This window comes from Anolis carolinensis, chromosome 5, assembly GCF_035594765.1.
Source record: "Anolis carolinensis isolate JA03-04 chromosome 5, rAnoCar3.1.pri, whole genome shotgun sequence".
In the NCBI taxonomy this organism is placed as follows: domain Eukaryota; kingdom Metazoa; phylum Chordata; class Lepidosauria; order Squamata; family Dactyloidae; genus Anolis; species Anolis carolinensis.
In genome coordinates, this window is record NC_085845.1 from 82,899,920 (window position 1) to 82,926,363 (window position 26,444).

The 26,444-nt window shown below is 39.4% G+C and overlaps 1 protein-coding gene across 2 annotated transcripts in view; it reads left to right on the forward strand.

Moving 5' to 3' along the window:
- lamb4 (laminin subunit beta 4) overlaps positions 1–26,444 on the forward strand; it is an 83,053-nt gene that overhangs the window by 36,451 nt on the left and 20,158 nt on the right. Inside the window, exons 14-28 of one of the 2 annotated variants that reach the window (XM_062981697.1) lie at positions 3,276–3,426; positions 4,801–4,947; positions 6,600–6,785; positions 7,561–7,682; positions 8,259–8,379; positions 11,260–11,437; positions 13,397–13,540; positions 13,959–14,190; positions 16,683–16,840; positions 18,902–19,123; positions 21,183–21,403; positions 22,095–22,191; positions 22,435–22,810; positions 25,099–25,259; positions 25,908–26,113. In XM_062981697.1, coding sequence (XP_062837767.1) covers positions 3,276–3,426; positions 4,801–4,947; positions 6,600–6,785; positions 7,561–7,682; positions 8,259–8,379; positions 11,260–11,437; positions 13,397–13,540; positions 13,959–14,190; positions 16,683–16,840; positions 18,902–19,123; positions 21,183–21,403; positions 22,095–22,191; positions 22,435–22,810; positions 25,099–25,259; positions 25,908–26,113 — 2,722 coding nt within the window. The remainder of the gene's footprint in view (positions 1–3,275; positions 3,427–4,800; positions 4,948–6,599; positions 6,786–7,560; positions 7,683–8,258; positions 8,380–11,259; positions 11,438–13,396; positions 13,541–13,958; positions 14,191–16,682; positions 16,841–18,901; positions 19,124–21,182; positions 21,404–22,094; positions 22,192–22,434; positions 22,811–25,098; positions 25,260–25,907; positions 26,114–26,444) is intronic. The other variant, XM_062981698.1, reaches the window with a different exon arrangement.

Consider the following 26,444-nt stretch of genomic DNA (forward strand, 5'->3'; position numbering starts at 1 on the left):
GTGGGCACTGAATGGGCACAGCCACCGGAGATGTCTGGGGATTTGGGGCCTATGGATACTACTGAACCTGGGGTTTCTGCAGGAGCTGATCCCAATTGGGATGCTTGGAGAAGGGAGGATGGTTCTTTAAGTGTTCATGGGGCTAAGTGTGGGCAGGATGATTGGGACTCCGACGAATTGCTAGGTACTCCGGATCCACGAGCTCTAGCTGTGTGGAGTTTGGACTCTGAGTAGATTTGGGACACCTGGTGTTTGGGTGTGAGTGTTTGGTCACCCAGGAGGAAGGGGAATAAAATGGGAATGTTTGGCCACTGCACTTTGCGTGTGGCAAGGTGTTGCTGAGGCGCCATTGGGATCTCTGTATTTCCGTGAAGACTGGACTTGGACTGTGATTCGGATGTAAGTTATCTGGGACTGCTCTGGAGCAGAGGGATGGAACTGTGTGGGTTTCCCTGGACTGCATTCTGATTACTATTTCTAGCTGCTGATACCATCTGGCTTGGCTTTCGCTGTGTCTTATCGTGGACCTGGTTTGGATGACTGCACCCTCTTCGGACTTTGGATTGAATTTGACCTGGCTTCTGTCTACGCCCTCTGACTGACGACTACTCCCGGCTTCTGACTACTGGTTTGCCTTTCGGAATTTGCTGCTGCCTCCTGACCTGACCTTGGATTCTCCTGACGACAGCTATTAATCATCCCTTTGAAGCTTTCGGCTTTATCTGCACCGTGGAAGCAGTTTACTGCTCTTCTAGTTTGTTTGTTTTCAAGCCAGTTTGCTGTTTTTCTTTTGGGAACTGTCCCTTTAAATCCGCAGAGCCGGCTGTCTGTTTTCAGAAACGGTTTGAAGCCAAAAGAGGCTTTTGCACTTTCAGTTATACTCTGCAGCTTCTGGAAGGTTTCAAGCCTTCGTTTATTTTGCATATTTTCTTGCAGTCAACTTTATTTGTTCTCCAAAGCTGAATTGAAGCGTCTTTTAGTTTTTATTGAATGCCAGCATGGGAAAATAGCGTGGCTTGTTTTTGAGTTATTTTTGTCCAAACTACTTTTGAAACACTGATAAGTGAAGTGTTTCAAGGATACTTTCTGTGTTTATGTTATTTTTGGCTTATCTTCGGAATAAACTCTGTTTTGTTTGTTAACTGGCGTCTGACTCTTGACACCGGAAGCTGGAAAATGTTAAATTACCTGTCTGCCTATATGTTGTATGTCTAATGGCATAGAATGTTTGCCATGTATATGTGCATTGTAATCCGCTCTGAGTCCCCTTCAGAGTGAGAAGGGCAGAATATAAATACTGTAAGTACATACATACATACATACATAATACTAGAAGCCTCCTGCCCCAATGAATAGTACAGTAGAGTCTCACTTATCCAAGCTAAACGGGCCGGCAGATGCTTGGATAAGCGAATATCTTGGATAATAAGGAGGGATTAAGGAAAAGCCTATTAAATATCAAATTAGGTTATGATTTTACAAATTAAGCACTAAAACATCATGTTATACAATGAATTTGACAGAATAAGTAGTTCAATATGCAGTAATGTTATGTTTCAATTACTGTATTTATGAATTTAGCACCAAAATATCATGATATATTGAAAACATTGACTACAAAAATGGCTTGGATTAGCCAGAGGCTTGGATAAGCGAGGCTTGGATAAGTGAGACTCTACTGTATATGTGTTGTGGATGAGTCTCTGAGTAGTAGTAACAACAGGGAGTTGGAGAGTAGTCAGGCAGAAAGGTCTACTCGGGAACAAGATCCTATAGAAGAGCAACAGCAGGAGAGGATTCGGCAAATACTTACTGAACCCACTGATGAAGAGTCTTTTGAAGGGTTTGCTGGGGGTGCTGGGTTTGACAATGAAGCCGTTTCTATGAGAAGTGCTGGGAGTGACACTGATGAGGTTGTGGATGAGATGGATTGGACAAAAGTAGCAGAAGTGGGCGAGGAGCCTACAAGTAGTGGCACATTCAGAAGATCTGTTGGGAATGAAACTTGGAGGGAAGATGATTTGTCTGCTGTTTGGTAGGATGTAAGTAGAAGCAAGAGAAGGGCCGCTTGGCAGGCAAGGCAAAGAGCAGCTTGGGCAGTACAACTGGCAGCTGAGAGTGGGGTGTTGTCTGATTCTAGTTTGGAGGAAAATGCAGAAGCAGCTGAGGATTGGGCATTGGCTGATTGCAACTCAGAGGAAGGTTTGTAAGAAAAGGTGGGCTGGTTGCAATAGGGACCTTGCAACTGGCAAAGTGTATGCTGGGTTGCATGTTATGCTGGGTTGTGATTCCTGAACTTTATGGATTCTTTGGGATTTGCTACTGTTCTTGGTTTGGACCTCGGATCGCTTCTGGACATTGTGTTTGCTCTTGTGCCCTGACTTTGTATTGGACGTTGACGCTGCTGCTGTATCCTGTTTGCTGTGGATGACCCCTGGACCGGCTTGACTACGACTTTACTTCACCTTGGAACGTGTTCGCTGAAACAATAGCAAATACCTCTGCCGGGTATTTTGGTTAGTGGGTTGGGATTTTTTGGGACTTTGGGACTCTGTTTTACCTCCTTTTTGACCGTTTGGTCTGTGTTTGTTTTTGAATACTATTTTGCTGCTGTTAAGCATTCTTTATTCTTTTGATCTGTTTCTTCATTAAACTACTAGCTGTGCCCGGCCACGCGTTGCTGTGGCGAAGTATGGTAGTATGGGAAATAAAGTATTGAGGAATTGGTGGTAGTTAAGGTAAAGGTGTGGAGTCCAGATAATCCAGTTAAAGCAGATAATATAAGATTATAAATGGGTTATATAGCTGTGTGGAAGGGCCTTGAGTCTACACTGCCATCTAATCCAGTTAAAATCTGATAATCTGTATTTTATAGGCAGTGTGGAAGAGGCCTAAGTGAGGCCTAACTCTGCCTGTCCCCTGGGTGAGTGGGTTGCTAGGAGACCAAGTGGGTGGAGATTAGCCTTCTAACTGGCAGCAATTGGATAAAAACAATTATTCCTCTCCCTCTAATTAGGACTTTATTTTTCTTTTCTTTTTGTTGTATCAACCTAGAGGCGTGGATGATGGGTTGAGTTGTCAATTTTTGAGGTTGTGGGGTGTTTAGTTTTGTTGTTTTGGCGGTTGCCAGGATTCCATCACTCTTTTATATAGATAGATAGATTGTTACTTTGTACTTGGGACTGACTTCGTGGTATCTGTACCTTGACAATATGTTCTTATTTCTATGATTTTAAGTTGCATTGAACTGTTTCTGTTCCTGTCATTTCTGCTAGATGTGCCTCTACTAGTGGTCAATGTGAGTGCCTACCCAACATAGTGGGTCGCCAGTGTACCAAACCAGCTTCTGGCCACTTTTTCTTACCTTTGGATTATTACATATATGAAGCAGAAGATGCAGCACCACTTCCTGGATCTTCACTACTGGTATTTGATTTCTTGTCATTGCCCAGACTTAGATAAGAGCTAGAATAATGTAAATAAAAATATAAAAGATAGTAAAATGTAAACTAGGCTGCAAGAAACCTCTAGAAACAGGAATAACCTGCCTGCCTTCTTTCATAGTACCTCATTCCTCATGTAGGATGTTCAATGCCAGGGTATATAATTTAAATAACTTGATCTTAGAATAGGCCTACGTCTGCATTTAATAATCCATCTCTATCTCCAAAAGTGAGATTGTATTTTTTGTAAATAATTTTTATTAATCCAAAATTTTACAAATACTTAAAAGTGAGATTTTATTTTAAATATCATTATTTGAATGGTTTATGGAAATGGCTTTTAAATTTCCCCTTTACTGTTGTTTTAATGTGTTTTATAGGATGGTTATTATTGCTTTTATAACTATTTGTTTTCTACTATTTCAATTGTATTTTATTTAAATTGCACTACAAAGCATTGAATGTTTGCCTTTTTATGCCTGTGAGCCACCTTGAGTCCCCATGGGGAGATGGGGCGGGATATAAATAAAGTGTTGTTGTTGTTGCTATTTTCATTCAATAACACCTCACTTCTGAGTATTAAAAAACCAATCAATGGCTTATACATGATGGGATTTTCCTTCAATCCTGTTATTCCTACTTGCTTTTGATTATAATTATTACACTATGTAACACTATTTTTGTTCCTCGGTTATAAATGTCATTTTCGCATTGGTTCTATCATTAAAATATGGAAAAAGTTTATTACACTGCAAAAACTTTGTTTTTGCGGGTCATCCTGCAGCACATTTTGCTATAGTTTTTCAATTAATATCTGATAGAGTCTCAACCAATTCAACATTTATTTATTTAAAACATTTATATTCCACCCTTCTCACCTCGAAGGGGACTCAGGGTGGAGCACAACATATATACGGCAAACACTCCATGCCGGAACATAAAATAATTATAAATATACACAACCATAGTTTGTGGCAGCAACAAAAACAACATTTCTGGAGTGTTATACTCCAGTAGTTGTTATAACTACTTTCAAAGTAAGCATCATACAAATAAACAGGAAATTATACTTTCAAGCCAATAACAGTTTTTTTTTCAAATTTTGTTACATAGTGTTATATTTTGTAGTTTTATTTGCTTTGTAGTTATTATATTTTGTAGTTTGATTAGATCCATCCATCTTCCAAAGGGATATACTGTAAATTTCGGTTTGTAACTCAATGAAGACAGAGTTCCCTTTACTTGTGCAGCTGTTTAATTGTACATAGTTTGATTGGAAATATATACTCTGACAATGAAAAGGCAGCAAATAAGCAAACAAAATAATGACATCAATCTGAATATGCTACTACTTCAGGCATCTGTTTATAAGATTCAACCCACAGCTATGCCATGGTGTGATGTCTATTTTCGACAAAAAGGTTATGATTTCACAATGGAAAATGGAAACATCGTCTTGAACAGGAGTAAGAAGAGAAGCATAAGGAAAGCAACAGCTGGACAGGTAAATTAAATATTCTATTAATTGTCCTGTCAGAAATGGGAATAAAAGATTGGCTAGCAATCATTGTAGAGGTGGACCATCGATGTAGTTTATGGCTCTTTCAAAAGATAGACCCCCAAATCTTTGGTGTCACAATGACTGGTTCTGCTTATGGAAGGTCCAGCCTTTACTCACTAAGATCTCTGGGATAGCATCACTGGGAGGATGGTAGAGTTGGTGCCAGTCAAAATTCAAACTGATGATATGAGATGGACCATTGGTCTTACATTGGTCTGCAATTTAGTCCTCTATGCTTTGCAGCATGAATATTGGGGCACCCTTGTAAAGCAGTCCAGTTCTATGAATGTTTTTATTTTTAAACAGTTGGGGATCCCCCAAAAGACTGCTTGGGTTTTTCCCACCCTGGAATCAGCAGCCTCCAGATCCTTAATAGTTGGATCTGAGCCCCTGCCTCTGTGCTTCTTAAATCAAACTCACCAGAACTCTATCTCTGCCAAAAGTCCTTGGTGGTTCACTGTTTATTATTGTTCTAAATTATTTACAGTTACTCACACTCAGATGGTCACTGCGGAAGAGAAAGATTAAGCACATGATCAGGCCTTTTATCAATTTGCCGCTTATCTCTATGTTGATACCCTGTACATGACATCTGTCTCACTTGACCGGAGGTGTTGTTCTGGTCTGGCTTCTCTAGGCAATTACTCATGCTACTAGGCACATGTCTTGGGAATGATTTTTCCTGACATAGAGATCCACCAATCAATTAATAAAAACTTCAGACCTTTATATTAGAATTTCCAAAGGACATCAGTTGCCTTAAAGAAATGAAATGGAGAATTAGTCAATTTAAAACATTTGTCTAAAATACTGACATAGCATTTTACTATGTGTGTAGCATAAGCATATTCCTCTGTTAGCCAACTCACCTAAATTATGAAAAATTATGTTGATAAAATGATTAAAGTGACTACATAGCTGAAGTAATGAAGGAACCATCTACACTGCTATATAATACAGTTTGAAACTGCATTATATGGTTAGAGAAAACTCATATAATGCAGTTCGATGCAGTTAAACTGCATTATATTGCAGTGTAATGGGGACAAAGTCACTTACTTCTTACCATATAAAATATATACATGGGTGGATACAAGGTACAGAATGAGCAAGGATATGGAGGCATAATTACTCAGATAGTCACCTATCTCAGTTACTTAGTCCATCTATAATAATGATGACGTTAATACTAGTCTAATTTCAAATTTCCATTTTCAAAAATAATCGCAATGACAAGAAGATTCAGCTCTGATAGAAGAGAAGAAGCAAAAGAGAATATAAGAGTCTAGTTAATCAGATCTCATTAAAATGTTTGCAGTTGTTGTGATCACTATCATAGATAGGAATCATAGAGTTATTATTAGAGACCACAAGTGCTATCCAGTCCAATCCCCTGCCATGTAGGAACACAGAATCAAAGCATCCCAGACAGATGGCCAGGAGTTGTAGTCCAAACATCTGGAAAGTTACTGGCCTCGGGGAGGCTAGTCTGTGGCTGCTGTGAACAAGATACAGTGGTTATGGTACCAACACATTAGAATGTATTTTGTTTTATGAATAACCTAGTATTTTAACAAACAAATATCTCATTTCAGAGTGCAGTGCTGCTCAACAGGAATTCTGCACTTGATATTGTTATTAGAGAGTCCATTCCTGGAAAACCAATGACATGGTCAGGTCCAGGTTTTGTACGTGTTCAAAGTGGAACAGGGTTAAGATTTATGATCAACAACATCCCTTTCCTGATGGATTTTAATATCATCATTCGCTATGAGCCTGAGGTAATGAATATATTTCTTACTATTCCTAGTAAGTGTGAGGCACATTAAAATTGATTAAACAGAAGACTATGAACCAACATCCAATTGTTAGAATAATTTATTTCATTCAGGTATTTCAGAAATAACTTTTAAAAAATTTGATTTCTATTGGGTGGCATTTACCCTATTTAATGATGCATTTTTCAATTATTTGTTGCACTTGGGGATCCCAGAAAATTATTTACAGGAAAAATGTAGAGGATATCATGCCCAAATGTGCAAAAACAATGTTTTTGTTCAGAAAAAAAATAATGTGGAGAGCTTTTTAATAGAAAGGATTACGTTTTTGTGCAAACAATTTTTTTTTTTTACAAAAAGATTGCAACTTGCAGCATGTTTCCCATTTCTTGGTAGAATGTTTGGGTATATTGAGGACACTTTTGTAGCCTAAGCTTTACATGTTGCTGGAATGTTTCGCACTTGCAGGTCTGTGTGTATAAAGCTAGATTTGCATGTGGAATTTATTAGTGCCTGGTAGAGCTAAACAAATACTATTTTACAATTCCCAAATTTAGCAAAGCTACATGGGAAATTCTGGGAGTTGTAGACCGGGGGTGGGGGGAGCATTTCCAAACATTTGGATGAATGGTCGCAAGACAATTCATCCTTCCCATGTTGAGTTGCCTTGTTCCCTGGTCACAGAATGAAAGATGTTCTGGATTATAAGAATGTAAGAAATCCAGAATGTATCAGGTTTGTATGAAAACCAATGTATTTCTTCTTCCCAAACATACAGTCTCTAGACGATTGGATAGCAAGCATTGTCGTAAAACCTTCTGCTCCTGTAGGAAGTGAACACTGCAGGAGTGAGGCATCCTTGCAAGAACCACACTCACTGGCTCTCCCATCTACAGTAAGGTCTGGATCTATATATATATTTTAAAAGAAAAATTTTGGAAAATTTCTGGGAGAGGAAGGAGGAGAAAGGTAGTGGAAAGAGGAAAGTGGGGTGGGTCAAAAATAAAGGATTCCCTGTTCAATTCAAGGAGCCAGAAGGCACTCTTATAGTTGGGGAAGAGAGTGATCTGATTCAATACAATAATTAGTAAGGGAGAGTAGACCATGTGTTGCATTTTATTTTAAGAATATGTGGATGTGGAAATGCAGTGAATCAGTCCAAAGTGACTTTAATAAATGTAGCTGATTAAATCGGCACTAGCTGCCAGTTTGGTGGAATCCTGAAGTTAAAAGTTACTAGAAATTTGGGGACTGAAGGAAATATTCATTGGAAGGGAATAATTGTTATGAGGGAGCAATGCCCCCATTTGGTCCTCCTGTAACTTACACCTGGCTTTTTCCCATCCACCAAACTATTTGTCTAAGTCCAGAAATATTTCAAACGCATGCATACTATACATACACAAATACAACATTGACCCTAGGTTAAAGAAGTGAATAATTTAATCCATGATGTCTTTTTTTTCTCTTGACTAGAATTGGGTTGCTCACTACTCCAGTATGCTTAGAACCAGGAAGAGAATATTTTGTAGAAGTCTACTTTTCAGAGTCTTTTACTTCAGACTCAAAGACTCGGTCGTCCATACTGGTTGATTCAGTAAGTGCTTCCACACTAAAGAAGCTTGTTTATTCTGTTTCATCTCATTTTCTCAAGTGATTATTTTCTATAATATATGTAAGTGGTGAAATGATTAGAAAAATTAAACAATCGGCTTTTAATTCACCTGTTATGTGGCTAACAACTGCATTTTACTTAAGCAATATAGCAGGCTGTATTTCATGTTCTTGACTGCTTTTTCTTTAGATTCTGCTGTTCTTGTTGGCTGAAATCTGTTTTTATGGATGACTTAGTTGTAAGTGTCAGAGTCCACTCTGTCTGGCTAGTTATCTATCTACTATCATTTATGCATTATACTTTGTTCACAAAGTAAACTTTTAAAAGGCTACCCCCGGTGGCACAACAGGTTAAACCGCTGAGCTACTGAACTTGCTAGCCAAAGGGTCGGTGGTTTGAATCTGGAGAGCGGGGTGAGCTCCCGCTGTTAGCCCCAGCTTCTGCCAACCTAGCAGTTTGAAAACATGCAAATGTGAGTAGATCAATAGGTACCTCTCAGGTGGGAAGGTAACAGCGCTCCATGCAATCATGCCAGCCACATGACCTTGGAGGTGTCTACGGACAACACTGGCTCTTCGGCTTAAAAATGGAGATGAGCACCAACCCCCAGAGTCAGACACGACTGGACTTAATGTCAGGGGAAAACCTTTACCTGTTACAATATTTTCTCCTACTTTTTTACTTTCTTTTAAATTAACTTTCCAACTAGCAACTTCAGGGACTCTTGGCCTATTTTAACTTTATCACAACTATACGAAGTCAGTTAGGCAAGAGCAAGGGATTGGTCCACACAGTGAAATCCATGATTGTAAAGAGAAGGCAGCAATCTTCTTACACTGCACAATTATAGTGCTATGATTTTACTTTCACTATTATTATCCTATCCTATGGAATTCTGGAGGTTGCAATGTTTAGAATTCCCAGCCAGACAACTCTAGGATCCTAGAGGTTGGAGCTATGGCAGATCCTACTCTAACTGCGATGGCCCCATCCTATGGTTTATAATTTGGTGAAACACCAGATCTTTCTGGTGACAAGTTTAAAAACTTCACAAAACTACATATCACAGGATTTCATAGGATGGAGTTTTGGTATTTAATGTGGACGCAGAGGAAGGGGGCCCAGTCTTCCTTGTCCTATTCCAGCACTCTTAATCATTACACTATCTGTCCTCTTCTTGATCCTTATGCCATGGATTTGGTGCTTGAAATATTGTCAAGGATTCTTTAGGTCACATCTACATTGAATACTAGTCCTTAAATAAACAACATCCTGAGGACTGACTGTGTTTGGTGCCTGTCTACTGCAGTTTTGTATCTTCATGTCCAGAGAAAACACTCATCCCATTTTACAGACATACTGGCTTATTCTTACGACCTCATCACACAGGCAAAGTCACCCGTCCTAGGAGAGTTTGGCCTCACAGAGCTTGCCAGATCCTATTGCACAACATAAATCTACTTCTGGCGGGCTCTGCACCAGAGATTAAACTACCTTAAGAGGCAGCGCCGGGAACATGGGAGGCTTCCCATGTTCCATAGAGAAGAACGTGGGGAAGCCGATGCATTCCACTTGTCAAATCCACCACGATCCATAGCAAATTCCCCCCACTATCACCCGGCTTACTGACCTCAATGTGATGAGGTCCTTAATTACTCTCCAATTTCCATTCTGTTTAACAGGTTGCTCATTGTAAAAACAGTGGCAGAAATTTGCTTCATTGTTGTTTTTTGTTGTATAGCAGCAAGAGCACTATTCAGCATGAGGGAAATGAATGATAATTCTTTTCTTTCTCCCTCCTTTACTTTATGTTGCAGAACTTAGTGTTTTAAAATATTTACAAAATATACAGTCGATGGAGGAGTGTATTAAGTTTAGTTTATTACTGAGTTATGATCAACCATTTGAGAATTAACCATACAGAAAGGGCTGCTTTACCCCTTATAAACCTTTTTATAACCAGTGACAAAACTTTGTTGCTTAGCGCAGGCTTGTCCAAGCTGCGGCCCATGGGCTGCCTATGAATGTGGCCCAACACAAACTAGTAAATGTGCTTAAAACATTAAGATTTTGGGTTTTTTTAAAACTCTGTTGCACAATTCTTCAGTGTGAACTTTATACACGACAATGGAATTGAACGGAATGGAATAAGTAGAGTATATTATGTCTACAAATACCAGAGTATTAACCATAATTTCCATTACAATTGCAAACAGTTCAGCCAGAAGATCTGCTCGATAATTTTAAAAGACCCTTCAAATGAGGTGGTTCATAATTAGAGTCATTATGCAAGGACCTGGTTTTTTTTGTTTGTTTGTTTGTTTTTTTGTTTTGCTCAGTTACCATTAGTGTTAGCATATTTTAGGTGTGGCCCAAGACATTTCTTCTTCCAGTGTGTCCCAGGAAAGCCAGAAGGTTGGACGCTCATGGCTTATAGCAACAAATACTGTAATAGTATAAACTATATGAATCTTACCGGCAATACAGCCTTACCTGGGAAATAGTACACTAAACATTTCCATTTTCCAGTTTCACTTACTCCTTTTTCCCTTTAAAGGCCCTTCTGGATAGTTACCCGTAAATCAGGTTTGATGTGGACAGTGATTCATATCTACAGCTAAAGAAGGGAATTGTTAATTTTGGGATGCTAAAAGTCTTTGTAAATCAGTAGTGCTTATAAAGCTGCTCTGAACAGACTGTAATATTCACAATAGGCCCACATCCATACAAGTGCTCAGGCAATAAATAATTCTAGTATAAACTCACATCACTAATCCAATCCAGCTGCTCAGTAATATTTAGCTAAGGTATATTTTTGTGTTCAGTTGGCTAAAACCTCTCTTTGCTTTTGTCATTCTGAAGCTTGGACTTATTCCCAGAATCAGTTCTGTGGAAAACCTTTGTGACCAAAATGATTTAAAAGAATATCAGCATTACCACTGCATTGAAATAGCTTCAGAAATTGGACCACATATCTTACCAGAAGCATGTGCCATGCTAATAGCAAGTCTGTCTGCCCGTATTCACAATGGTGCAGTTCGTAAGTATAAGAACCACTTGCTTTTTTTTTTTTTTGCTACTGCCATTGTATGGTGTTTTTTACTTTCCAAAGCATCACAGAAGTGCAAATAACATCTGTATTTCAGTTTTCTTTTTTTAAAAAAAAACAGTTTTAAAACCTTTACTGGGATATGATCTCCCTAAAATTCCTTTATATGTGATATGGTATTTGGTACTGCCTAATCTCTCTAACAAAAATTTACAACCACATGAACCTAGCCAAGTATCTCTTCCCTATTTTTCATAATCTGCTAAAGAATATACAAATACTCAACCAAGCTTATCTACATTTGCAAGCTCTCCAACAGCTTAAGTTTCTCCAATATAATTGGACCACACAGTGGACATCTTCACTCTTTGCACTGTAATATCGGTGGCATCTAAGGCTAAATTAGCATAACTAAATAACTTTTTATTGAGTCAGAAGCGACTTGAGAACATACTGCAAGTTGCTTCTGGTGTGAGAGAATTGGCCATCTACAGAGACGTTGCCCAGGGGAAGCCCGGATGTGTTACCATCCTGCTGGTAGGCTTCTCTCATGTCTCCCCAAGCTAGAACTGACAGACAGCAGCTCACCCCATCTCACCGATTTGAACCAGCAACCTTCAGGTCAGCAGTTCAGCTGGCGCAAGAATTTAACCCATTACACCACTGTGGAACTAAATAACTAAACAACTAAATCACACATCCTTATTTCAGACTCAGTCCCATTGCAGTGTACTTGACATTCAGTGTGAAAACACTTATTTCTATGCTTGAGGGCTTTAATATTATTTTTAAAATCTCCAATTTACCCCACTAGTTTTTTTTTGGTGGAAGCAGGTTTTAAAAATGTGTACTACCCTTTTATAAAAAAATTAAATCCAAAAAATGAATTTGTGAAATAATAATAATAATAATAATAATAATAATACTTACCCACCTCCTAAAAGCTCAAAGCGGAGTACAACAGAGTCTAAACATATGAACATAAAATGCATACAATAAATACATAGATAAAAACACATCATTAGAAAAACATACACCAACACAGGGTACAAAAGCAATATATAGCTATTGTTGTTTATTTGTTTAGCCATTTCCGACTCTTTGTGACTTCATGGACCAGCCCATGCCAAAGCTCCCTGTCAGCCATGGCCACCCCAGCTCCTTCAAGGTTGAATCAGTCACTTAAAGCACACCATCCATCCATCTTGCTCTTGGTTGGCCCCTCTTCCTTTTTCCTTCCTTTCCCCCCAGCATCATTATATTCTCCAAGCTGTCCTGTTTATATAGTGGTAATAGAATGTAAATTCAAAACTCATGATTCAGAGTTGACTAGGTAGGCCTGCTGGAAGAGGTAGGCCTACCTTAAATTCTGACAACTTGTTTAGCTGCCAGATCTATTACAGCAGGTCATTCCACAGTCTTGGGACAGCCGATGAAAAGGTCCTCAGAGAAGACAGGATCTGGCTGGTTGGAGTCGGTGTTCCCCAGAAGACCTCAGTGTCCTAAAGGGCCATGGATTGTGCAGGAGAAGGCGATCCTGTATTCATGCCATGTCAAACTGTACATTCGTATTCTAGAATGTATCCACATTCACATCTCTCTGTGTATGAACTGGCCAACTCTGGGGCATGCCATGGCCATTCCTGTTACCCGCAAAATATTGTTCTCAAACTTAATTTATTGTCAAGGATATTTTCTTCCCAGGATGTTCAAGTTCTTAGGTTTAAAGGATCCAAAGTGTTTTGGTTGGCTTTCTTTCTTGACCTATTATATTGCTGTTTTAAATTATGTCCAGGTTTAAGTAATGATATTTTAATCTATGTTGGTCATTCGTGCTCTGAAGGCGGTCAGAGTACGAGAACAGTTGATATCAATATATACGTAGAATGAGATGGAGACATTTATTTTTCCAATTCTGTGAAATTACAGAACTTACGTTTCATTTCAAAGCCTGTAGGTGTCATCCACAAGGTTCAGTGGACACTAACTGTGAGAAACTTGGAGGCCAATGTCAATGCAAACCGAATGTCATAGGCCGCTGTTGCGATAAATGCTCTGCTGGAAGCCATAGTTTTGGGCCTCAAGGTTGTCTCTGTAAGTAATAATTATCTCTGTTGCTCTTTTTCTTTATAGGTTTAGGAGATTATGATGGTGATAATAATAATGATAGTAATCATCATCATCATCATGCTGGCGATGATTATGGTGAATATGTACATACGTCCTACCATTATGACCTCTCTTTCTGTGAATGGAAATCTCATCTCAGACATAAATGTACTAGATGAATACAAATATTTCAGTCTAGTTCTTTATTTGTAAAATGACATTAAGCGTAAAAGTGTATTTTGGGGAAATAATATATTGTGGGTTTAAAGGCAAACAAGACTGTACATAGGCTTGAATACTCAAGCAAAAGAGCAAGAGACAGCTACGAAGTTATTGAGGGTTTTACAACGAGGTAACTAAATAATATGTCATCTAAACTATCACCTCTATTTTTTCCACCAAGTATGTGATTGTCATCCTCAAGGATCAGTCAGTGCTCTGTGTGACCAGGTTACAGGGCAGTGTTTGTGCCGACCAGAAGTAGATGGCCAACAATGCAGCCGTTGCTTGGCTGGATACTTTGGATTTCCCCATTGCCGGCCCTGTCCTTGCAATGGCTTTGCAGAACTTTGTGACTCCCAAACTGGAGCATGCTTGGATTGTAGAGATTTTACAACTGGAGACAGCTGTGAAAGGTATGGGTAGAGAGCTCTGTAAGACATGTACTGGGATGAAACATTGCAAAAAAAAATTGGACTTTGCTGGGGATAAAGTTGTGTGAAAACTTCATTGGGGATATTGGAAATATCTCAAAATCTTACAATCCCTGAAATGGACTTGGTGCTGAAGCGGAGGAAAGCTGGGGACATCATCCTTAATAGTGGGCATGCAACCTACCTCAACAAGATCAGTCTTTGGGGATGGCCCGCCATCCCACACCATTTCCCCGCTTTCCTCCACTTCATGCTGTTATCTTCAGTCAGGAGTCGAGAAAACACCCGACTCCTGAAAATGGACTTTCCATCTTCTCAGGCTGGTGTGATGGATTTGTATTGTGAGAAGACCTCTGGGAGGCTCCGTTACACCAGCGTAAGAAGACGGTGAGAAAACACAGGAAATGTAGTGTGGGATAAGGTCCTTGGTCATGTACAACCACAACAAGAGGAAACAGAAAATGAAAGTGAAACAAGAGAAGCTTGCAGATTTGTGCATCTTCCCTGTGGTTGCAATGAATCAGTATTTACCAATTATGTGAAGATATTATTATAATTGTTGGTGTTTATTTATCAAAGGCGCTTCAAAAGTTAATCAACCCAAAACAGTGGGGACTGCCAAAGGGAAGAATCTAAAATATACAGTACAATTCAGACATATACAATAACAGAACTGAAGAGGGCAGTATGAAAACATATACAGTAGAGTTCCGGTTAACCGACACTCCGTATTATCCGACATCCCAGGCCCCTTGGGAGGCGCTCATGCACGTTGCTAGGTAGCTTGCTATCTACCTAGCAACGCGCACAGGCGCTTCCCAAGGGACGGAGCGGTGAGCGCTCGGCTTAGTGAAGCGCCTGTGCGCATTGCTAGGTAGCTTGTTATCTACCTAGCAACGCGCAGGGCACCTCCCAAGAGGCAGAGCAGAAGCGCTCCTGCACTGTGATGACTCATGGGCCTTGTAGTCCTGCTCATGACATTGTGATGCCTGATGAAGAAGAAAACTTGGGTTTTTTACCTTCCCAGTCAGAACTGGAATCTTCCCAGCCAGGTTCTTCCCAGCCAGATCTGGGAACCTTGCACCTGCAAGAGAGTTGTGTTCCAGAAGTATGTCAAACAAACCCTGAGCCTACATCTCCTGTGTTTTCTCGCCATGAGTTTTGTAAACAACAGAGAGGTTTGGAAGCGGCCTCGCGCAGGAGTGCTAGAATAGCTGCTAAGAATTTAGCCAATTAAGCCTGCTTTCCGTGAGAATCTTTAAGGAGTCAAACATCTGGTCTCAGAGATTAGCTTTGTTTCTGGTTCCCAGAGAACTGCTCTCGGCGGGAAAGTTAGACTCTATATAGGTGTTTTAACCGCGAAGTAACTTCGCGGAGTCAATTCGTCAGCCTCCGGAGCGAGTTGTGTCTGGACAGCGCGCTCCGTTCCAAGCCTCGTTCCTGTTCAAGCCTTGTCCCTGTTCTCAAGCCTTCGCTCCTGCTTCCCAGCCTTGTTTACCTTCGGACCTTGCCTCGCCTTCCAGGACTAAACCTTGCCTTGTTTCACGGATTTTACCAAGTAATTCCACGGACCTTGTTCTTGTTCCTCGTTACCTTGTGTCACGATTCAAGCCTTGTTTTCAAGTATCAAGTTAATTCCTAGCCTTGCTCAAGTTCATGGACTAAAGGACCTCGTCATCTCCCCTCACCTTGCCTGGCAAGGTGAGTGTTTCGGTTACTGGATTACAACTTTGGCCCTTAATATTGCATATTGGACATTGGTTCTTGGACTAATTTTGACCTTTCCTGAAAGGTCTGCTTCTGGACTAACTTTTACATTTGTTTTTACCAACTTTATATACTCCTTCAATAAAGATAGTAGATAGATGTTGGCCTCTGTGTATGGTTATTGGTGCCTTGCAGCCTGGGTCCTGACATGCACGTTGCTAGGTAGCTTGCTATCTACCTAGCAACGTGCACGGGACACTTCCTTCAACCAGCTTGCTGGATAATAGGGCCTCCCTATTATCCGTCAGATCCAGTTATTCAACATTCGGCCCGCCCGTTTATGTCGAATAACCGGGACTCTACTGTATTAGTTTTGTACTACACTACACTTAATCTTAGCCAAAAGGCTGAGAAGCAATTAGTTTATTATTTTTGTATATTTGGTAAACATTGATTTGATCCAAGCACAGGCATCCCTACCTGCATGATTTCAGTGAGCCATTATGTTTCATATACAAATGCTACTTATCTCAGACTGGATAAATTCAGTAGCATTTTTAGAGTTGCCACTTCTCCTGGTACTTTAAAATTAGTATAGTCAAAGCAGAGTGCTGGGATAACTTAATAAGTATAATAATCCCTATAATATTTTAATTGTCATAACTCTTTTTTGTATGTTATTTATCATCTGCTGCTCAGCAATGTATGTTATGCTCCCATTTGAAACTGCCAATTATTTTAAAATATTTTTCCTGTACTTCTGCCAGATGTATTGATGGTTACTATGGAAATCCCCTCAAAAGGGAGCCATGTCGCCCATGCATGTGCCCAGATCCTCCCACCAGTAGGAGGTACTTTGCACACTCTTGTTACCAAGATCATTGGACCATGCAACTAGTCTGCAACTGTTTTGAGGGCTACTCGGGTAGGAGATTTTCTATTTTTTTCAAGTTCCAGTTTTTGTAGTCTTTTGTGAAAGTTTGGGGAAAATTTGGATCCATTCTTATGGTGTCTGTTCAGCTATATTTTTAAGGGTTGGTGCTGTTCACTTATTTCGCCTACTCTGTTTTTATGCCAATCCTCTTTGCCATCAATAAGGCCTAAAAGCTGTAAAGTGTCTCTCGATTTATGATAATGATTGTGAAAAGTGAGGAATGGTGCTCCATGTTTTAGATTTGTAAACTGACATAGAGAGAACACAGGAATAAGAGCTGAGAAGTGATGTTGGTAGTAGTAAATAGGAAAGGGGAGAGCATTGTCCGACACTCCCATTGAGGCCCAATGAAAAATGGATGGGGTCAGAGTACAACAGATAGACTCATTAAAGTTTCCAAGTTTGGAGGTACTGGAAAATTCATTGTTTCCAAGTGGGTTGCAGGACTCAATTCCATAAAATTAAATAAATACATAGCAAACTGGTCTTTCATGCCCTCAGCCAACCAACAGGAAGCACTCAATCTCACAGTCCAAAATAAGCTTGCTTTTGTATTTTAGGTTCTCTCCCCTTGAGCCCCGGTAGCAAAGTGCGTTAAAGCACTGAGCTGGAGACCGAAAGGTCCCAGGTTCAATCCCTGGGAGCGGGGTGAGCACCCGCTGTTAGCTCCAGCTCCTGATAACCTAGCAGTTCGAAAACATGCCAATGTGAGTAGATCAATAGGTATAGCTCCAGCGGGAAGGTAACGGCACTCCATGCAGTCATGCCGGCCACATGACCTTGGAGGTGTCTACGGACAACGCCGGCTCTTTGGCTTAGAAATGGAGATGAGCACCAACCCCCAGAGTCAGACATGACTGGACTTAACATCAGGGGAAAACCTTTACCTTGCCTACTATCCTTGCCTTTGTATTTTACTTCTAGATGGTTGTTATTTCTGCTTAAGCATAAAAAACCATTTCCATAAACATGTGTAGTTTAATGAAAGCATTTGGATTTCTTATTGGACCTTATCAGAATGGGGGAATTTAGCGTCCTAGGACATGTTCACCCTGCCTAATGGATGGAGTCCCACACCGAACATCGCACGACATTGTGTGACTTCCCCAAGAAGGAAGGAATGAAGAGAGGAAAGAAGTCAAGAAAAGGAAGGAAAATGTCAAGGAAGGGAGGAAGACCTGTAGAGAGAGGGCCGGTGGAAATTTGAACAGGGGCTGCAATTGACTCCCAGGCTGAACTATGAACATACCTGCCCTAAATCTATATAATAGAGAGTGGTTCTAACCAAGAAGGTTTGAATAGGTGAACTGAAGGCTTTAATCCAGGGTCCTCAAACTTTTTAAGCAGAGGGCCAGTCCACAATCCTTCAGACTGTTAAGGGGCCAAATTATCATTTGAAAAAACAAAACAAATTCCTATGCACACTGCACATTTCTTATTTGTAGTGCAAAAACAAAACAACAATAAAAGAACAATACGATATTTAAAAATAAAAACAATTTTAACCAACATAAACCTATCAGGATTTCAATGGGAAGTGTGGGCCTGCTTCTGGTCAATGAGATAGTCAAGTTAATTAGGGTTGTTGTTGTTGTGTGCCTTCAAGTCATTTCAGACTTTGGGCGAGCCTAAGTCTAAAACTGAGGGCGGGGGCCAGGTAAATGACCTTGGAGGGCCTTAGTTTGGGGACCCCTGCTTTAATCTGATGAAGATCTGAGGGTGGTTGTGTGTTTTTCGGGCTATATGGCCATGTTCCAGAAATATTCTCTCTTGACATGTCACCACATCTATGGCAGGCATCTTCAGAGGTTGTCACAAGAGAGCTGGAGGATCTGTGAAATGATAGGAGGCTACAATAGTGAATGCCTACCCATCAACATGTACTGCACAGTAAAATAATAAAATCTAGGGTTCCTTTTCTTTGCCTGGGGGTGGGTGTATTTTCAAGCTTTGGTTGGTTGAATCCATGGATGCAGAACCCATGGATACAGAGGGCCAACTGTAGTACATGCCTGTACTGACAAAATTATGACTGTGTGTGACCTTTCTTAGGTAATCAATGTGACGACTGCCTCGGTGGATTCTATGGGAATCCAAAAGCAGCAGGCCAATGCCTCCCATGTTCGTGCAATAATAACATTGATGAAGATGATCCATTCTCTTGTAACAAGGACACTGGAGAGTGCCTAAAATGTTTACACAACACACATGGACCAAACTGCCAGTACTGCAAACCTGGTTATTTTGGATCAGCTCTTCTCAAGAATTGTAAAAGTAAGTGAGCAATGTTTATTGTTTATGGGTCTAAAGTTGAACATGAGGAAATAGAACTGAATAGGCAGAATATATTAATGGAACTAGCATGGATTCTACTCATTAGTATAACGATATTTTCCGGCGTATAAGACGACTGAGGGTATAAAATGATCCCCAACTTTTCCAGTTAAAATATAGAATTTGGGATATATTCACCATATAAGACTACTCCTCTTCCAACGCTCACCAAAAAAAAGACCATCAGAGCAGTAGTGCAAACAAACCTCTTTCATCTGTCTGGCCCGCCCTTGTATCCTATTACCATATCTCATTCTCTGCCTCTTAGATCTTGCACATGCATGCCTGCACCGCTTCACTGCAGTCCTTAGGAGTGAGATCTGAGAGGCAGAGAAGGAGATACGATAATAGGATACAAGGGCGGGCCAGATGGGTGAAAGAGAAGTGCTTTTCTGGGCGCAGCACCGCTCTATCGCTTTTTTCCATACCCTGGGCATCCTGTATGCCTACAACTTGCTCCGCCCTTCACTTACACCTTCCCAGTGAGGCGCCCTCTCACCTTATTATCAGGACCGCATTAAGTCATTTCTTTCCATGAATCCTGGTGAGTGGTGTTTCTTCTACCATACTCGTACAGTGCCACCCTTGCTGCTTTCATATGGTCGCCACATATGGCAGGGATGCCGCTGCTGACATTTTTAAGCTCCCCCCACCATATGCAGTGACCTCAGATTCTCCAGTCTGGCTTAGAAATTTCAGCACCCGCCCTATAAGACGACATCCGCCCTATAAGATGACCCCTGACTTTTGAGAAGATTTTCCTGGGTTAAAAAGTAGCCTTATATGTCAGAAAATACAGTAATTTATTGTAGCTGCAGGGTTGTTACTAGTTTTGTGTAACCTGAAATTTTTTATTTGGAATTGTAATAATTAGTGTAAAGAATCGGGGACATTCACATTCGCATACAATGATTGTGTAATGCGAATACTGAGAAAAAAAGGCAAACAAAGATTGGCCTGTTTGACTAGATGAGAGAGGAATGTCACTTAACACAGAGACCAGTCAAGTAGAAATCTGAAGTTCAGCTCTGCTGGACATATTACACCTGAAATTTTGACAAGATATCTGAGTATATATATAATCAAATCATGTAGAGATGGAGAAGTAGATAGACAGAGAGAGAGGTTTGATGAAGTGTAGCTGTGGTGATGAACTACTGAAAACAATAGGATCTGAAACCTGTAGAGAAAACAGTAGAAGACTACAATCTAGAAATCATTGCTAGAAAGGTGTAAAAGGAAAGGGGCAGTACCGTGCCCTTATTGCAATTATGGGAAAAATTTGTGACCGCTCTCCATGTTTTTGAATGTAGTCATTGTGGAGAAATTATGGAAGCTGTAGACAAACATCAAGGGCCCATTTATACTCCACAATGTTAGCACTATGATTCCAGTTGTAACTAAGGGCCTCATCACACTTACAAATTTAAGCATCCTAGTACGCTTGCCAGCCAGTTGAGGGACGGATGGGCATGCAGCCTATCACATGATTTCCCTTAATTTCTGGCGGAGGCCTAAGTCAACCAACCTAGAATGCTTCCTTGTCAATTACTTCTGCCCCGAATGGGTGACACTTCCCTCGTCTGATGAAGAAAGCATTGCCACACCTACAATTTTGCCACACTTGCTGGTGAAACATTTGTTGAGTCACTACAGCATTCTGGCTGAGAAAAAAACCTTCCCTAATCTACAAATCCCATGATTCATTGAATGGTTACCATATCAGTTAAAGTGACATTATATCACAGTAACCGTGTGTTTTCTAACCCTGTGCCACTAGAGCAATTGGACACAAGCAGGGAACATGTTGAGGGAATGAAACACAGCTAAATTTACATCCATATTGAAGTTAATTTAAAATGCTGGTACAGTAGAGAAATATTTCGGCCTGCCAAGCATGGTTAGACTCAGATTCTCAGTATTCCTGATTTGGAAGGTGATATGGTTTCTATCTTGTGTTAGCACTTATTTCCATAACTGTTTCTCATATCTTTTTCAGGATGTGACTGTAACCTTTTGGGTATACATCCAGCAGAATGTGTGTCTGGTGAAGGCCTTTGCATGTGTGACCAGTCAACTGGAGCATGCCCTTGCTTGCCTCATGTGGTAGGCTCCAAGTGTGACCAATGTGCTCCTGGCTACTGGAACATGACCCAGGGAATTGGGTGTCACTCCTGTGACTGCAATCCAAAGCACTCCCAAAATAGCCTCTGTGATCAGGCAAGGTTATTCAATTAATTATCAGTACATTCATTATATACATACAGTAGAGTCTCACCTATCCAACACTCGCTTATCCAACGTTCTGGATTATCCAACACATTTTTATAGTAAATGTTTTCAATACATTGTGATATTTTGGTGCTAAATTTGTAAATACAGTAATTACTACATAGCATTACTGCGTATTAAACTACTTTTTCTGTCAAATTTGTTGTATAACATGATGTTTTGGTGCTTAATTTGTAAAACCATAATGTAATTTGATCTTTAATAGGCTTTTCCTTAATCCCTCCTTATTATCCAATGTATTCGCTTATCCAACATTCTGCTGGCCCGTTTATGTTGGATAAGTGAGACTCTACTGTATATATATTAAAAGAATTCAATCCAAGCCATTCTTAAAACAAGTGGGGCTGGCAGATGTGTGTTGAAAAATTTGTATTGGAGTAAGAAGGAGTGAAGCAAAATGAAATGAAAAATGACAACATTGTGTTCGTGTTGATCATACAGTTTTGTGGAAGCAAGAAGCTATAGATTGGTAATCAGCAGAAAACTAAAGCAAATTTTGAGATAACAGACCAAGAAGATAAAATAAGTCTCTGAAAATAAATAAGTTTTAAACAAAATGTATTTGGAGAGGAGACAGAAAAACAATTCATCCATCTTCTTAACCATAAACTCTTTACAGGTTACAGGTCAATGTTCATGTAAACTGGGCTATACTGGCAGACATTGTGATGTATGTGATGAAAACTCTTTTGGTGATCCTCAGATCCACTGTATTTGTAAGTAGACATTTGCAAGACTTAATATAATAATAATGGTGATAATAATAATAACAAAATAGTAATAGTAAATAATAAAGACCAAAATTATTGTTTTAAATAGAATATGACTTTTACTTGAATAGAGGCTTACATTATTGCTTTAGTGGGACAAAAATTGTTTTGCTTCTTGCATGTTGACCAGCATATCAACCTTTGTTGCTTGATACAAAGATGATCTCCTATTGCTTTTGTCCCCACCAGCATGTAAGTGTAACAAGGAGGGAACCCTGAAGCCCGAGTGTGATAAAGAAACTGGAACGTGCTACTGCCGTGTTGGGGTCACTGGGCAGTTCTGCGACCAATGTGCCCGAGGTTATGACCAGGACTTTCCATCCTGTGCCCGCTGCCACATCTGCTTTGATCAGTGGGATAATGTAGTGACTTCCCTATCTCATAAAATCCAAACCTTGATGAGATTTGCTGCAACACTAGGAGACAAGGCGAACACAATGCCAAACTGTGATATGGACCTCAGGGGTCACGAAAATACAATTTCTGAGATAGAAAGGATATTAAGAAGCCCTATCATGTCATCAGAAGTGCTCTCGGACATTAAAAAGGATCATGAAGACATTCGGTAAAATTAGTTACTTGTAACAGGATCTAGCTCAGTTGTCATGTCAGGCTATTATAGTTACAAATATTATCTCTAATACTAGTCGGGTCATAGGCTTAAGTAAATTGAAGCCTGCCTGCAGTCTATGGCTCCTTCTACACTGCCATATAGTCCAGATTGTCAAAGCAAATAATTCACATGATCTGCTTTGAACTGGATTGTGAGTCTATACTGCCATATAGACTCGGGCTTGGGCTGTGGCGCAGGCTGGAGAGCAGCTGCAATGAATCACTGCAATGAATCACTCTGACCAGGAGGTCATGAGTTCGAGGCCCGCTCGGAGCCTATGTTTGTCTGTCTTTGTTCTATGTTAAAAGGTATTGAATGTTTGCCTATATGTGTAATGTGATCTGCCCTGAGTCCCCTTCGAGGTGAGAAGGGCAGAATATAAATGCTGTAAATAAATAAATAAATATAATCCAGTTCAAAGCAGATAATCTGGATGTTATATGGCAGCGAAGAAGGGGCCTATGTTTCACCCACAAACATTTCACAGCTGACCCACAACAAAGTTCCTGATGCTTGGGAAGTTACATTTTAAATTATTTCTCCTTGTTACTAATTATTATCTTTGAGAAACAGTTTGTTGCAGAAATTTTTTCAGTATCTATAAGTGAACAAACTGAATGCACTTGCAGTTCTGTCGTTGCTGTGTTTTAAAGCTACAGTCCTCTTAATTTTATGAAATATATTAGGATTGATAGATGTTAAAAATTAAAATAATTGTGTTAAAATGCCACTGAAATGCCTAAAACTTTCTTCAAAAAAACTTTTTAAAGTAGCTAGAAAATATTATTTGTTGTACCCAGAGAGTAATTTCATTCACTATTACTGTTATTTTTGAAATATTACACTATGTAACAACATTTTTTCACATTATTCTGTTCCTGGTTTGAAAATGTTATTTCCTATTTAATTGTGTGGTACTTAGTTTGAAAGCAGTTGTTATACTTCAAAAACTTCATTTTTGTGGCTGCCACAAACTACGTTGAATTGGTTGATAGTCTATGAGATATTCATTGAAAAACTAGAGCAAAATGTGCTGCAGGTTGTCCCGCAAAACGTTTTGCAGTTTTAATAAAAAGTTTTCCATGTTTTTATGATAGAACCAATTAGGAAATGACATTTAAAACCCAGGAACAAAAATCATGTTACATAGTGTCATTTCATTGCAACCTCATTGCCAAAAGGGAGTAACCCCTTAGAGGTTAACTGTGTTATGTGAAGTGTGTTATTTCCAAATTCTAATAAATACAATATTGTGCCCTTTAGCTACTTCCACCGGGTCTGTTGCACAAAGGGCTCACTTGTTCAGCAGCATGAATAGCAAAGGGCCCTTTTACAGAGCTTTTTGCTTATTTTGTACCCCAGTTGCTCATTTATTGCACAAATCAACTTATGGAGGAATAGCATAAACAGGTGAGGTGCCTAAAGGAAAGGCTTTGCAAAAGGCTTGATTCCTATCAGGCAGAGCATAAACAGTAAGCTCAGTGGCGGAAATGCTGGGGCCCATATTTACAAATGTTGGCTCTTGGCAGGGTCAGGTCTTAGAATAGGCATAAAAACTAGCAGCTTGCCTGATACTGGCTATTTAAAAGTTCTTAAACCCATATAGATAGATAGAAAGATAGAGAGATAGATAGTATAGGTATAGGTAGGTATCGATATTGGGGCCAGTATTCTGGTTAAAAATTTCCTGTGAATAGATAAATGTGCAACGACTAATGTAAATTAACATCATTTATTCTGTCAGAAACGAATTGAGTTGTAATGTATTTGAAAACACAAGTTAAAGATAGGCTCTGCGTCGCATGGTACCAGAGCTCAGTCTGTTCAGTGCATTCCAAGTTGCTAGTTTTCTGTGTGCCCAGGGGGGAGTTTCAGAAGACTGGTCAAACTAATAGGAGTGAATTATTATTATTATTATTATTATTATTATTATTATTATTATTATTATTAATGTATATTCCTCTTTTATCACTGCCAAAGGAGCCTCAAAGTGGCTAACAATAAAAACCATTGAAACTTAACACATACAAACATGGAAATAGGATTAAACATTGAGAGAATTACAAATCAACAGTTAGAACCATTAAAACAATTTAAGCTTCATAAACACACTACACAACACCCTCTGACTTGGTCTTTAAAACTTTCTTCTTTAGGCTGAGATTATTTGCATCTGGATCAAATGCATAGGTAAAATGTCCTTATTCCGAACATTACCTCTGATCTGATATTCTTTTTAGACAAAAGGTTTCACAAATGTATCAGCAACCTGATTTTCTGGATCACTTTCCTGACCTAAGCGGGATGATAGAAGACATAAGGAGAGATGCTGATCAGCTGTCTGAAACATTGAAAAAGAGAAGTGAATTGCATCACAAAATGAATTATGTGCATCTCCAAGGTAAGGCCAAGAATTAACTGTCATAACATTACTATTTTTTTAAAGGGGGTTTATAATTTTTATTTTTTAAGAAGCCATGAGAAATTAGTTTACACTGGAAACTTGATTCTAAGGAATGTTGAACAGCTTCCATTACTCATGGTGAAACATTTGTTCATCAGGAATTCACAAAGCAGTGTGGTGTGGTGCTTTAATAAGACAATACAATTCAGATCAATAAATCTACAGACCATGGGGGGAAATTACAATGTAGATATCAAAATAATCAAAAGCAGTACAATACAAGAAGCAAAGTGAAAATTAGAGTGTAATCCTTCACTAAGGATGTGTCTACATTGTAGAATTAATACAGTTTGACACCATTTTAACTGCCATAGCTCAATGATGTGGAATCATGGGAGTTGTAGTTCGCTGGGTACCACCAACTCTTTGGCAGAAAAGGCAAAATATCTTATAAAACTATAGCATCCAAGGGACATATCTGCACTGTATACATAAAACAGCTTCAAAACCACTTTCCAGTAATCTTGAAATATCGCATATATGAAAATGCCAAGACTATTTAGAGATCTTTATCCCATTCACAGTTCCTTTATTTGAAGTATGTTACCAGCTGTTTCCTTTAAATGAGTGTGCTGTTTAATTCAGATTTGCTCAAGAAAATAAGGAATTATTATCGAATAATGTTGTCTGCTGGAGAGAGAATCGAAGGAGCAAAGTCTGTCTTAACAGATGGAGCAAAAACCCAGAGCAGTATACTTGCAATGATGGAAGATTTGGCCACAAAAGGAAATATTGCGTTGGATCAGCTGAAGATGTTCACTACTTCAGATATTGAGAATCTAAATGAGAAGGTAAGGATATCAATTAGTTCAGTTCATTATATCTTTATCAACCAAAGTAAAGAAACATGGCCACCACCTAATTCACTAATTGTAATGTGTAATATAATAGTAGCAATTCTGGCAGGGGGTCCTATATGTCCATTCTGTTTTTTTTTTCATGGTTCAAATTGCTGTTGAAGGCTTTCCAAAGGATGTTGGCTTTTTTGGAAAGACTGGTAAACTTTCATATATGTCCTTTCAGATATGCTTCATTGTAATCATTTTCATGCTGTTAAGTGATTTCAGCTCCACTAAATCATGGGTTCAGAAACCCAGAGTGCCCCAGCTACTTTCAGAAGGC